The 14,655-nt window shown below is 43.3% G+C and overlaps 2 protein-coding genes across 2 annotated transcripts in view; one reads left to right on the forward strand and one right to left on the reverse strand.

The window, feature by feature from the left end:
• The window catches only part of pcsk7 (proprotein convertase subtilisin/kexin type 7), a 19,076-nt gene extending 5,283 nt beyond the window's left edge, over nt 1–13,793 (reverse strand). Inside the window, exons 1-12 of the mRNA XM_046072777.1 lie at nt 13,655–13,793; nt 11,954–12,261; nt 11,304–11,546; nt 8,493–8,627; nt 7,994–8,159; nt 7,809–7,899; nt 7,513–7,567; nt 7,196–7,334; nt 6,991–7,091; nt 4,544–4,711; nt 3,098–3,202; nt 2,864–2,966 (exon numbers count right to left, since the gene is read on the reverse strand). Of these exons, the coding sequence (XP_045928733.1) occupies nt 2,864–2,966; nt 3,098–3,202; nt 4,544–4,711; nt 6,991–7,091; nt 7,196–7,334; nt 7,513–7,567; nt 7,809–7,899; nt 7,994–8,159; nt 8,493–8,627; nt 11,304–11,546; nt 11,954–12,220 (1,573 nt within the window). The 5' untranslated portion in view covers nt 12,221–12,261; nt 13,655–13,793. The remainder of the gene's footprint in view (nt 1–2,863; nt 2,967–3,097; nt 3,203–4,543; nt 4,712–6,990; nt 7,092–7,195; nt 7,335–7,512; nt 7,568–7,808; nt 7,900–7,993; nt 8,160–8,492; nt 8,628–11,303; nt 11,547–11,953; nt 12,262–13,654) is intronic.
• Nucleotides 12,644–14,655, forward strand: part of LOC123986052 (centrosomal protein of 164 kDa-like) — a 21,352-nt gene continuing 19,340 nt past the window's right edge. Inside the window, exon 1 of the mRNA XM_046074115.1 lies at nt 12,644–12,650. Within this exon, the coding sequence (XP_045930071.1) occupies nt 12,644–12,650 (7 nt within the window). The remainder of the gene's footprint in view (nt 12,651–14,655) is intronic.

Here is a 14,655-nt window from a genome sequence, read left to right on the forward strand (position 1 = left end):
GGGGGGGGGGGGGGGGGGGGGGGGGGGGGGGGGGGGGGGGGGGGGGGGGGGGTTGCAAAGAGTGTAAACAGAGGTGTGGAAGGAAAGGAAAGCGAGTCAGGGGACAGATGTAGGGAAAGAGGGAGGGGAGAGACGGTCAGGAGATGGAGACAAGTTGAGAAGAACGAACCGAGGGGGCAAGCAGAGTGGATGTGAAGTTAGTAAAGTGGAGGCCGGAAACAACGAAAGGGGGGGATCGAGAAAATTTATTGGGGGAGAACACAGAGGTAGAGAATTGGAAAGAAAAGAATTGGGTAGAGATGCATTTTCTAACACTGATGCCGTGCTATAGAAAAAAGCTCCACTTTAGTGGTATTTGGGGACTTCATGCTCAAGTTTTATTCAACTCACTCATGTATTCAATATGATTTCCTATGAATTAATTTTTTGGCACCCTTTTGGCTTCATTTTTTATCCAGAGCTTTTAAAGACAGCCAATATCCACTGAATAAACTCTCTCCCCTCCAGGGGGTTGGTACCTGTAATTATATATATTATATATTATGTAATATTCCAACCTATTTTCCAGGCAACAGAAGGACCTGTCTATGCCCAGAGACAAAAGGATGAAGACATATCTTGGAGCAATGAGTGGTAAAACACTCCTCTAAGAACACAAACCACCAGCTTCTTCATTTTTCAGTTCAGTCTCAGTGTTTTCAAAACCCTGTCATTACTTGTGCCGCATTCCGTCTCGCAATGATGCTCTCGTTTTGTCCTGTGTTATAAACCCCTTTCCTTTCCAGTGGTGCGCTCTCACCCCTCCCTAAAAGTACAAACTCACTCCCAGCCAAGCTGTGACATGTTTAGTTTAGCTCCAGCCAAGATGATGGGGGTTATAACTGCTATAACCTCCTAGTCGCCATTAGCTTAATCTTCCGTCATTTAACACATGACACACGCTATTAAGTATTTGGGTCAGCCATAAAGTTTTGTTTTTTTTTAAAGTTCAATAAATGCATGATGTTTCCTAAGTCAATGAGTAATCATTGACCAAAATAATCGTGATTATGACTTTTGACATAATCGAGAGCAGAAAGAGTCTCCATACGTAAGTTTGGTCCAAAGTAGACAGGCAAAGCATCAATGATGGCTCTCAGTTAGAATTTAATAAAAGGCAAGGCAGGTTGGTGCTGGGGGAACTCCTATTGGCAGATTGCTGATAGAGACCTACTTTACTACAACACATAAGTTGACTGACTACATTTTGTTTTGCGTCGACTCTGCACACTGGCCGCAGCATGTAACATATGACTGTCAAAAACTGTACCGCAATTCTTTGATTGACCCTTGCTGTGACTGTCGCAACAGTCTTCTAGCAAGCTCAGAGTTCCGATTTAACCCTGTGAAGAATACAGGAGGACGCTGTAATAACAATGCATGTCACAGCAAGTAACTACCCTCTATAACGTTTGCTTATCTCACACACTGAGAGCGACTTGCTTCCCAAATCAAACCTGCTTGTTTATGTCACATACACAGGTTACCCACAAGGGGGAGATCAGTTCTCGATTCAGTGCATAGGGGTACTATGTACGAGAACCAGTTTTGATGGGAGGGGGTGGGCGGTTGGGAGGACTTGGGCCATGCGGAGGGATAGGTTGGGTTACTCAAATAAATTCTATAGGTGATCATAAACCCTGAGCAGCATGCTTTATTGATGAGAGATTTAGTGTTCACTGTAGCTGGACATTTTGTCCTTTGTCTTGTGCATTTTCCCCCTTTGTCAGAACAAATTCCAGCTGAATGCTGAAGACGTCATATTTTTTTACCAACTGTTGTCTTCACTTGCAATCTTCCTCTTTTCTTCACTTCAGAAAAATCCAAAAGGTTCAGCTCTTCACTGGCATGACACACCCACACCCACACCCACACACACACACCTTTCCATAAAACAATTTAACCCACTCCCACCTGAAATGGACTGACAGTACCATGGGTATGTGACTGGTCATTAGTAGGTCTTAGCCAGTCACTGCGTAAATGTGCACAAACACACATTCATGGCAACAGTGTTCACATGGGAAGCCAGCAGTTGGAAATGCTTAAGGGGCAGTCCGTCAGCCAATAAGGCAGCCAAAACACATAGAAACTACAATAACAAACACTGTTGAGTAGTGCAACAGGCAGACCTGAACTCTGTCAGTGACAAAAAGTCCGTCAGGGATTTGACCAAGACTGATTGAACAGAGGATTAAATGATAAAAAAGTGTATTATAGTAGTCTGATTTGATCCAATTTCTGTTAAAAAGCCCAGACACACTGTCAGCAACTCTTTGCTTTGTCCTAAAAAACTCTTATTGCATGAGACCACATGCACACGCACGCACCCGCTCCTGACTGTAATGAGGCCATAAAAGAGGGAAGACACAGATCGAGGGAGGAGAGGGAAAGAGACGAGCGAGAAGGAAAAGTTTCTGCTGGAACGACGTCACCGTGAGCATATGTGAAAAAGTGTGTGTGGAGGGAAAAGAGAGACAGATCGCATACACAGACGGACGAGTATGAGAGAATTGGACGGGGTGGGAAGTGAAAAAGGAATAACAACTACAGAAAAGAGTTGTCAAATGCAAAGATAGATTGGGGAAAAAAATGAAGATGCAACAAAAAAAAAGAAAAAAGGAAAATGGAGGCAAGCTGTGAACGCAGGAACTCACAAACAAGAGAACATTACCTAATAAGGAAAGGCAGACTGACTGAGGGGCAGACAGGGAGGGAGGGAGGGAGGGAGGCAGCTACACAGTGCAGTGTGTAAACTCGACAAGCAACTGTCCAATACAGAGCTCAGAGCTCAGAGAGAGAGAGAGGAGCACACAAGAGTTACCGTTCCATGTGCGGATCAGCTCGCTGGGATGGATCAAGATGGATGCTTCCTCCTTTATTACTGAACTCTGATAGGACACGAGGAACGGCACCGACTCCCACACCTCAGAGACAGAAGAGCAATGAAACGTTGTAATTGTAATTAAATGATTAATTCAAAAAGTAATTAGTAGATTAATTAAACTGGGAAATAGCTAGTCCGTGCTGCCCTACTTGTGTGTATGTGTGGATTTACCTTTGCAGCATTGACGAGTCTCCATGCGTTGAGCAGACCGAAGCCGTGCTGGTGACTGTGATGGAAACCGGCTCCATTCACCCTCCAGTCTGCACTGTCGTCACACTGTTAAAACACACACACACACACACACACACACACAGAGCGAAGTTTACCATCTTAGAATACACTGAACATTACAGACGGATGATATCAGTAGTCTTGACACAATTAGTCAATTAATTGATTAGCTGATTGACAGAAAATAAACCGACATTTATTTAAGCAAATGTGCCAAACATTCAAATCTTACCAAATGTAAGGATTTGCTACTTTTTCCCTTTTTTTCCCCATTGTAAATTGAACATCTTTTGGTTTTCGACCGTGTGCTGGACAAAACAAGCTATCTCAAGATGTCACCTTTAGCATTTTTCACTATTTTCTTACATTTTCTGGACAATTCCTCAAATAATCAGAACAAATAATCAATATCCATGCTGAACATAACTGTACGGAAACCCTAAGCGGCCATCGATTCAAACATACTTTTTACTCCATTTTCCCGTGATAATGGGATAATTTTCTCGAGATAACAAAACAGGAACGTTTCTTTAGGATAATTTTCACAGTGGTTTTCAGTGTCAGTGGTTATCTCAGTTGGTAGAGCACAGGAGTCATAGTCTAAGGGCTGTCTGTTCGATCCTCATGGAACACAAACTCCTTTTTTTATAATCCTCTTCAACAAAGTTCTTATGACAGGACTGTTCACATGCTCACAGTAAAGCATGTGCTGGACTGTGAGCATCCCGGCGATTGGTACACATCCATCAGCCTATGGACTTTTCATTTCCCCATCATTCCCAGGCGGAGGAAATTCCTGCACTTCTCGTTCATGGGAATCCATTTAACGTTACACATTTCCTGATGGCTATTTCAGAACCTTTGAAATAGCCGTCGGGAAATGTGTGATTCGATCCACACAATCCTCGGATTTCGAGTCCTGTACTCTACCAACTGAGCTAACCAGCAACACTGAAATCTTAAAGAATTGCACCTTGAGATCACGAGAAAATTATCCCGTTATCACTGGAAAATAACGGCCGTTATCTCGAGATCACAAGATAATTGGGAAAACAGAGTAAGACAATATATTTGAATGGATGGCTGCTTAGGGTTTCCATTTAACTGTTAGTGACATTAGAACACACTTTGTCCACTAACAAATAAATCTTAAGAATTTTTTTTTATACAAGGTGGAGCTCCCCTTGTGCCACTGAGAACCCCCAACTACCAGCAGCCTTTGCTACATCACGAGTGACGACTCTGTGGTATGTTAAATGTTCATTCTGATCAATTTGGCGATTATTATCAGATCAACAGCGCAGCAACACCCAAAGGAGGAGTTTCCCTGAATAGTTCTGAGACAAATATCCAGGTGAATGAAGCATCAACACACCTCTGACCTACCTTGGTGGCAGTGAAGGCGATGATGTGCTGGACGTCCCTCCAGCTGAGACAGGGACGGACCTGCAGCATGAGGGCCACCATTCCTGCCGCCAGCGGGGCCGCGGCAGACGTGCCGGTGTGGCCCTCCGTGCAGCCGGTACCTCTCTGCATGGACCAGTCTGATGTCACCTGCAGAGACAGACAGATGAGTTAAGCGCGGGAATACGAATACCATGGAGCAACACACAAACAGTGTCGAGGGGGTAATAGCTCTGGCAGGAGGCCAAACACAAACTGCCACTAACATATGTACGTATACATTAACAGACGAGTGAAGACAGACCTTTAAAAAAGGTACAAACTCTAGAGCATGAAGGCTCTGTAACTAAACTTGCAGCAAAGAACACTTTACTCAGGCGCCAGTGTCATGGAGCCATACTCACAAAGCGACATATTTACTGCAGGTGGTCAGAGTTCAAAAATATTTGTGTACAGTTGATGGGATACATGGAGGACTGTGTGTCAGGGGTTTAAGGCCCTGAGGGAGGGTCAGCGTTTAAAGAGATGAAATGAAGTAGAAAAGTAAAACTGTATATACAAACACAGAATCAAGATATAGGAGTTTGAAATCCTGACAGATAGTGGTTGACCAAAATGGACGTAGGAGAGGAACGATTTATAGAGAGGATTAACTTTATGAGCAAGTAAAAACAGACCAGTATAATATGGTTTTACAGCTTCGTCTCTCATCACTAGTCAAGTGGACAGTCAAATCCACCCATATGCAAGGCGCACGCCTGCCAACATGTGTCATATCTCTTCCTTGTTAACCACCCACTGGTACACACATTAGTGACAGCCTGTTTGACAGAAGGACCACAGTGACGCCGGCTGAGGGATTCCCAGCCCTCTGTGTTTACATGCAGATGACATGTGGGCCTTTTCCAACAGTTGTTCAAGCCATGTTGAAAGTTTTGAGCTACTATGCAGTACCGTGCACTCAGCTGGGCTAGTCATTCTCACCCAGAGCAGCTGTCCATGTGGGGAGAGTTTACAAGAGTCATCAGGAGACAAGTTCTGCCCCTCAACATGCTTCACATTTGTGTCTAATAAAAGTCACCTTATATTTAATTAGAAAGCATCTATAATGTTGTGTCATTGTGTGGTTAGCCACAGCTTTTTCTTAGGGCTCAAGAAATCACTGATGAATTATCATGAATCCCTGATGAATCAGTCTCTAGATAATCAGCAATCAGCCGAAACGTTTGACATGAACCGTTGAATCTTAAGATCCACAAGATGCCATCAAATTTCCAAAACCCCTTTCCAGGCTTTACGGACTCAGAGCCCTGTGATAAAAATGCATCTGTGAAGGCAGCTGTTCGTGGTACACTATAAATGGGTTCTTCAGAATAATACATTAATGGGCAGTGTGGGTAAGCACTTGGCCTGTGAATACACTGTGGTCGGTGGTGGATCTGTCTTCTCCAGAGAGAGCCAATCCTGGCTAAGCTCTTCTGCCTCAGGCGATGACATCCCCGGTCCAAACTGTGTTGCCGTGGCGACACCCGCAAACAACAGCAAATAGAGGTCAGCGGCTTCAATGGGCCCTTACTCCTGTCACCATCCGTCATCTTTTTCAGATGAAAAATAAGTCTCTGCTCCTCCTTAGGTGGAGCTACTCTTTTACGAGCTTTCAGCAACATTTGTCAGTGGGGTTGGATGATGTCTACAATGAAACATCGGGATGGACAATGGCATCGGGTGTGGCCCGTGGGGAGAGGGGGTAGCGTCCTATAAAGGCATGTGTTCACTGGCATAGCCTTCACTCTGTAAAAACTGGTGTGGACACGATGGATATTTTACAAGCACAGACCGGGTAAAGCAACAGTAAACATGTTGGTTTCGGTTGTTTGATAGGCTATGTCATTTATAAGCCGGCATGCGGCTCACCTGCTGCCGTGAAAACGGATCGCAAGTGGAAAAAAGACGAGTTCTGTGTCTTTTGAATGACTTTATAAAACATACTGCTGATGGAGAAAGCCAGGGAAACACAGAGAGAGGCGGGGAAAGCCGGTGTGTTTGCAGTGAGAGACCTGAGGAAGGTCCAACCAAAAAGAGAATTCACAGGTTTTTCTCTTCCATATTCTGAAACTCAGTCAATGAATTTGACTGAGTCTCTTGTTCAACTGAACAATAGAGAGACAGACAGTGTCTCCCATGGTACCAGATCTTGCATAAATGCTTCTCTTCTACAAATCACTTTCTTGGCTCCCTAATTCACTGTGATTGGCCCAACTCCAGAATGTTTTTTTCCAGCTCGTCATCGACTTCCTGCTTTCCTGTTGTTCCTTTAGCCACTATTCATCCATTCCGTAGTATAGTCATCTTTTGTGTGCGTGTGTGTGTGTGTGTGTGTGTGTGTGTGTGTCTCTCTCTCTCTCTCTCTCTCTTCTGGTAAGACCTACAATGCTCCTCATCGTGCTCCCCCCACTGCTGAAAGTGACAGCCAGCATGGACGCACACTCTTCAGCGTAGAAGGGCATCTTGCCTTTCTCATCAACCGCTCCTGTAATACACACATCGATTATTTACGGCCCAAGGCGCACATCTCCACAGCCAAAACACATGTAAACTTACACACACACACCCCTGAGAGACTGTGAGTCTTACCGACTGTGATGGTGTAGATGGAGTTGGCGTAGCCGTCATAGTTGCAGTTGTCATTGTATAGTCCTCCATTGCCACTCGCAACCACAAAGATACTGCCGAAACCTTGTCTGCCTGCAATTACCCCGTGCTGCAGCGCTGCCTGTGGAGGAAAAAAAAAAAAATGTCTTATACTTTATACATTCAAGAACCAAAACAAAATCCACAAAGTATGAGCACTGTACACAGGTTTTCTACATGCCTACTGTAATTGATCTGTTGTAGTGTACTGCCCCCTGCAGGACAAAAACAGGGCTCCACGCAAACAGTCTTTCTCTTACCTTGCCTAGGGGGTGGGGTCCATCTACAGTGTGCCCGTCATCATCGGGACCCCAACTAGAGAAGACAAGAGTCTAAATAAAAATTCAAGCAAGACTTTCAAAATATGGTATTATGGCAAAGTAAACGTTACATAGGAAATGCAGACATTTCACTGCAAGCAAGCAAACAAAGGTTGTCAAAGGCTTGTGGAATCGAGAGACTCGTGCGCACATACATCTGTGATATGTTACCGTTTCTTAAAGCCACTTTCCTAATGGAAATACCTAATAGGACCAGAAAGACACGTGCTTGTTACCTGCAGCTGTAGATGTCGTTGACCTGGTAGTGCTTGTTGAAGGCTATGGCCTCCAAGCTGTCTGTCAGCGGACCGTCCAGGACTCGGATACCTGAAGAGAAAACAACAAGCGAGAGAGATGTGTCACCACAAACATTTGCCCTCAGCTTCTGTCTTCTTTCCAAATTAAATTCCCTTCTCCGTACCTGCCACCTTGCTGCCGTAGGCCACCCCTACTGCACAGAAGCTGTTGTTGGGAACAGCTGCAATCTCTCCGGCACATCGTGTCCCGTGGTGGTTGTCGCTCTGGACGTCTGGGTGAGGCATGGGGTCTGGGTCATTGGAGTTCAGGTCGTAACTGCCCTCTGGACTCTAAGAGGGAAACGTTTATAAAAAGTGTAAAGTTTGTTGTTTTAATCTATTTAAACTGGGTGCAGTAGCGACACTATCAGAAAAAACTTCTACCACTACTACGTGAAACTCATTACTGAATTTCAATAGGATTTGTTCTAAGCACCTTTTCTGCCACTACTTTCTCCACTTTCTTCCTGGTTGTTGCTGCATTAAACTCTAAGCTGGCAAACATCCAAACAGTTTCTTTCCTTTATCGCTTTGACAGCGAGATGCGCAGTTCATAGGTAAGTAGCAGGAAATGTTAATAAACCCATTGATTAAAGAATGGCACCACTGTTAGTTTTGACTTACATAATTGAGGTGGATGTCCTGGTGGGTGTGTTCCACCCCATCATCTACCACCACCACCGTGACTCCTCGGCCAGTGATGTTGCGCTCCCACACCCCTGTTACGTTGATGTCCATACCCTTAATGAGGTCATTGTGCTGCAAGAACAAGAAGAGTAAGGACAGGATGACGTAATATAAAGGGGAGGAGGACACAAGGTACAGGATAAAAAACGCAAGTCAAGGAAGTAAAAAAAGAGCATACAGTGAAAAGAAAAGGGAGGTTAGGGTGTCCAAAAGTGCCTTAGAAATGCACTGTGTGATGTTTTTGTATCCACAGGACTCTCACTGTGTAACCAGGATGTACAGCTTTAAATACAAGTGTAAGGCTGTATTCACACCAAATCAGGCATTGTGGTGAAATGCCCACACGACAAAGAAACTTGTTCACCATGTAGCATTCTGCTGTATAACAAGCAACTGTGAAGAGACAATGATCGCAAATGGGCTGTGTAGTGACGCTTCCACACCGCCACACAACCCTGCACTAATCGCAACAAAACCTGATTTGGTGTGAACACACCCTAATGCAACTACAAGCAGAATGACTATAAAGCAGACTGTAATGAGCTCAAGATTAAAGGCTGATGTGTAGAGGTATCTGTGCTCCCTGACTGAATGAATGAATGTCTCCATCTGTAGTTGATCTCTCAGAATCAGAAATACTTTATTGATCACCGAAGGGAAATTCTTTTGTCACAATTGCTGCACACTTGTCAAGGTAGACAGCTAAAGAGTATATAGATATAAGAGTATAAATATAAACACAAATATAAAGGAGTGTGGGTATGTACAATATTTACATTATTAAGAATTATTATGGTGAACCAAAAAGTACCAGTGAATAAATAGCAGCAGAGAATATTGCACGTTAATTATCAAACAGGTAATACTGGACAGAAAATAGATAATAAGGTCTAGTTTAATAACAGACTGTCAGACACTTAAAGGGAAGAGTTATAAAGTTTGATGGTCTGACAGGCAGGAATGACTTCCTGTGGCGCTCTGTGGTGCATTTTGGGGAAATGAGTCTTTGAGCAGCACATCATGGAGTGGGTGGGAGACATTGTCCAAGATGACCTCTCTGACACCACCGACAGAGACCCAGCTCCACCCCCACAACGTCACTGGCCTTGCGGATCAGTTTGTTGAGCCTGTTGGCGTCCGCTACCCTCAACCTGCTGCCCCAGCATGCAACAGCAAACAGGATCGCACTGGCCACCACAGACTCCTAAAACATCCTCAGCGTCGTCCTACAGATGTTGAAGGACCTCAGCCTCCTCAGAAAATAGAGACGGCTTTGGCCCTTCCTGTAGAGGACTTGCGTGTTTTTGGCCCAGTCCAGTTTATTGTCAATGTGCACTCCGGTATTTATAATCCTCCACAATCCTCTCCAGCCATATAAAGGCATCACAATAGATCTGTGTATTTTATCTAGCACTTTCGCCAACTGACTACGCTCCAGTAGACTCACTAGCTCAAGGCATTGACCAAATAAGAGGTTGGATGAATGTCATCTATTAAATAAAAGACAAAACTGAGATCATTGTCTTTGGTGCTAAAGAAGATTGGATAATAGTGGAGGCTCATCCTGACGTTTTCAGTCAACAAAATAAGTCAGAAATCTTAACAGGCTGACTTTGTTATTGACTTCATATGGCTGTTAAAACTGAGATTGAAATCGGGCCATTATAACTGATTTCAAATCTAAGTTTTAACAGCCATATCAAGTCAATGACAAAGTCAGCCTAACAGCACCTTAAGATATAGCGAGACTTCGAGGATACATGTTTGCACAGGTTTTAGAGACACTAATTCATGCCTTTAACTCTGGTAGGTTACACTACTGTGACAGTGTTTCTTAAAAACTTTGTGTACCTGTGTTTTTTTAAACTTTATTATGTAAAGAATCTTGAGTTGCCTCTGCACTAGAATGTGCTATATAAATATACTTGCCTTGCTGTAGCTGTATCTGTAGCTTCGAAAGTGCCAAAATCACCCACAGCATTTGACTAAATCATGAACAAGTTCCAGGCTGCTGCAAAATGACCACATTAATCACACTTTGCTCTGCAAACATCCAACAACTAACCAACTATGTTTGCTGAGTCATATCCTGCAGTCATGTGAGCGTAATTTTGGCAGCAGTGACATTATTGTGACATGTAAATGTAACCAACTCTAAATCTGAATGTGGCCTTATTAATTACTTGACCAAAACTCTACAACATCAGACTGCAATTATATCCACAAATACACATTAAATTTAAGAAAGCACACCGTCTGCCCTTGTGTCTTATATTTATGCTTTGCCACCTGCACCTCAGTCTTACTTTAGACAACAATATTACTTCTCAAGAGAGACTGTTGTTCTTACCATGCTCCAGTGTTTTTGGCACAGCTGATTAAAAAGGTCTAAGATGAGTAATGCGACTGAAAAGACTGACAGAAAAGATAATGAGTAATAACCACAACTCGCACATGTGTATTCTACTTCACCTTGTCCTTTATGCATACATGATGCGGTGTGTAAATAAAGGAAAATAGCAGATGTGGCTGGATATACCCACATCGTCCTTACTCATATGACCTAGTACTTTGCATCCTGATTGAGGTGTTACAAGATGATGATGATGATGTTAAGAGACTACATTGGCAAATCTTAGTTTTTTTAGACAGCCGTTAAATTAAATATAGGCACTAATCTAAGACGAACCTTACTAGACAACGAAGGAATAATCAAGATCGAAACAACGATACACAATAGATTCTCACCAGGTGCCACTGTTTAGGGTAGCGGGGATCGTTGAACGCCATTGATCTCTTAGAGCGGCTAAGCACTCTCTCCTGTGAGTGCCACAGGACATGAGGGTGGGCTGCCAGGACATCCCCAGGCTGGACACTCTTGCTCCAAACACCGGCCACAGATCCAGTTTCAGGCTTGATGGAACACATCAAGTAGTGGCCTTCCAGCTGTCCAATCTGGCCTTGGTTCTGCAGCCCAGCCTGTTCTGCTACCTGGGATGGAGAGAATACTGATGATAAGTAGCCTACTAATTAAACTGGGTCTGTACTTCTTAAAGTGGGCAAGTTGGGGTTTTTCTCAGACCTTGGCAACTTTATAACAGATTAGATGAAACTTCAGTGATCCTTGTGGAGAAATGGGGCTGTCGCAGAAATCCGGATACAAATGTTTGCATTAAACATAAAGCAAAAAACTAATACTGAATAAAAAAAAAACTAAATGGCATACTTAGAGAAAGAAAACTGAATTACAAAAAGCTGTTTATTAAAAAAAATGTATCATTCCCACAAATCATCTTCAATTTCTCTTTTGGTCAGAACAGAGAAATTGGTGCCTGAGCTTTGGGAAAATTCAAGTACTGGCACTCTATAGAACAGAAAGGGTTAATTAAGTACTGTACCCTGTCAGCTATCACATCCATGTGCATAGAGCTTTGTTCAGCATCTTCTTTCTCATGACGTGGGCCAGCGTGGAGCCGGACAGCCCAGGACTGACCCAGGCCGCAGGAGTGTGACCGCCGTGGTGAACGAGGAGAGGAGGAAGAAAAGGGAATTGATGGGGCCACAGAGGGCAGGAGGGTCAGAAGCAATAGGGTGAAGGAAGACAGAAAAAGGAGGAGCAGGAATGTGGGAAAATAGGGCGTTGCCATGGCAACGGGGGGCGACATGAAGGTTTGACCGGGCCAGCCCTCCTCATCTGAACAGCAACCTGGACGGGACAGAAAAAAAGGTCTTGTTAGTAGTGATGACAACCTGACAATGAGTGGCTGAGTGCTTATCATCGGTGTGCTGCATTCAGAGGCCACTTATTAAATTCACAGCATCACACTAACTGGACGCCACCTCAGAGAGCTGCCGCCGCAGCACATTCAACCAACTGTTGTTAAATCAGAGTTCCTGCACTGACTACTGTGGAGAGACTGTTACAGATGAATGACATGCTATTAACTATGATAGAAAAGACAATTAAATAACTTAAAACAAAAAAAAATATCTTTGAGTTCAAGTGTAACATCAAAACGTCACTTAATTTCCCTACCTTGTTTTGACATGAAAAGGTGGAGAATGCATGCATGCGGTACACTTCAGCTATGACTGGTAAAGCGGTCTATGACACATTTTAAAATAATCTGCTTGGATCTAAAAGCTGGATTAACCTGTGTGTGTATCCGACCACTTCCAAATTCAGTACAAACAGCACAGTAACATCACAGGTGTTTTTGTCAGTCAATTAATGTGGGCAATTTAATTAACCCCAGATTTATTTTGAGATATGCACCATGTGAGCCTGGCGGGCTAGGGCCCCAGGGCAGCTGCCTGCTTTTGCAGGTTGTTTTTCCAGTGACATTCCAGTGACAATTGTATTATAAAAAGGACCCCATTATACCAAACTATATCTGTTTTCCTTAATTTGGACATATACAGTACAGTGAATGAGGATTTCTATGGGCTTGGGTTTCAAGCATCACATCCAACACCCAGTCTAATTATCCTAAAAACACCACACCGCTTCCTAAATATCTGTCTCTGTCCACATTTTCAAAGGATAAGATGCCCATAAATAAAAAGAAACACATAATGTTAGACAGAAGTGTTATCAACAGATCCCCCCTTCAAACATTACCAACAATAGATGTTAATCACAACCGCTGCTTAAACTATGCGTCCTTTTTTCCGTCACACACAGTGAAACCCCCTGATGTGTGCTACAAATTTGCTGCCATTGCAATAATCAAACCTGTTAGCTGCCGCTAATGTTGTTAGCAAGCTCACAATTTTGCTGATTGCTTAGTTTTTATTTAGCCGGCAGGTCAGCAAGCTATTTGGGCAGTCAGCTGAGGGTGGTAATGTGATGACTGCTACTGTGACACTCTGACGTTACAGCTATGATCAAATAAATTAACCAATATTAACTAAAAAAAATAACAGAATAAAGTGAGAACAACTTGGGAGTGGGACTCGAGTTTCAGCCGCATTGTTGTTGTCACAGTAAGTTCACGTCAGCTAGTGTCCTGACGCTCATGTCGCTGTGCTTTAGTGAACTCAGACAATGCGGATCAGTAGACGTGACAATTTTATAAGATTATACAATTACATCCTACCTTTCTACTGAATTCGTTTCTCGCATCTGTTCTGTTCTTTTCGTCTTCTTCCTCTTCCTCTTTCTTCTTCTTCTTCTTCCTCTTTCTTCTTCTTCTTCTTCCTCTTTTTGTTAATGATTGGTGGCAAGTGCAACTAGCGTTTAATGCCCATTACCGCCACCTAACGTTACTATGCTGCAGTGTGGAGAGTTCTCCATTTCTATTAGACTGGGGAAAAAAGAAAATCCCTCCATTGGCGCCACGGTAACTCACCTGGTGGAGCAGCATCTTTGCTGCATGTTATCCCCTCTCTCTCCTGCAGTCACCATCACAATAAGGCAGAAATGCCACCAAACAAAAATATAAAACAAATCTGGATTTGGATACCTACATATCAATTAAAGGTCAACTGTTAATCTCCAAGAGAAACAAATGTTCTGTGGGACTGTATGAGTGAAATACAATTGATGAATTCCTTAATGGCATTCTCTCAGCTGACAGGCGGAGAATCAATTCGCAAATGTCTGATCAATATTGCAATATATCACTGAACAAGTTGCAAATGTTACTTCTCTCTAATTATATCTGTTGAACATGAATTGATTCAAATAGTGTATTTGTGAATTTTGCATTGTAAATCAGAATCAGAAGGAGCTTTATTGCCAAGTAGTGTTTTACACATACGAGGAATTTGCTTTGGTGATAAGGTGCTACACGTAGACTAACATACAGTCAACATAAATAAATGAAGAAAGATATAAATATGGATTGGAAGAACAACGTTGCAGATATATACATGTGCATTATTCTGGGTCTGTGCCGTGCAGAAGTAACGCAACAGAATAGAATATTGTGTACATAAAAATATACAACAACAAAGATCAACGATCAACAACAAATATGTGCAACGTGCCAGGTCTGTGCCCGACACGAGATGAAACAGTATTTACATGTGCAGAGACATTTGTAGCGTTTGCAAGGGGGGGGGGGGGGGGGGGGGGGGGGGGGGCGCGGGGGTTGGG

Source organism: Micropterus dolomieu, linkage group LG17 (assembly GCF_021292245.1).
Source record: "Micropterus dolomieu isolate WLL.071019.BEF.003 ecotype Adirondacks linkage group LG17, ASM2129224v1, whole genome shotgun sequence".
Taxonomy (NCBI): domain Eukaryota; kingdom Metazoa; phylum Chordata; class Actinopteri; order Centrarchiformes; family Centrarchidae; genus Micropterus; species Micropterus dolomieu.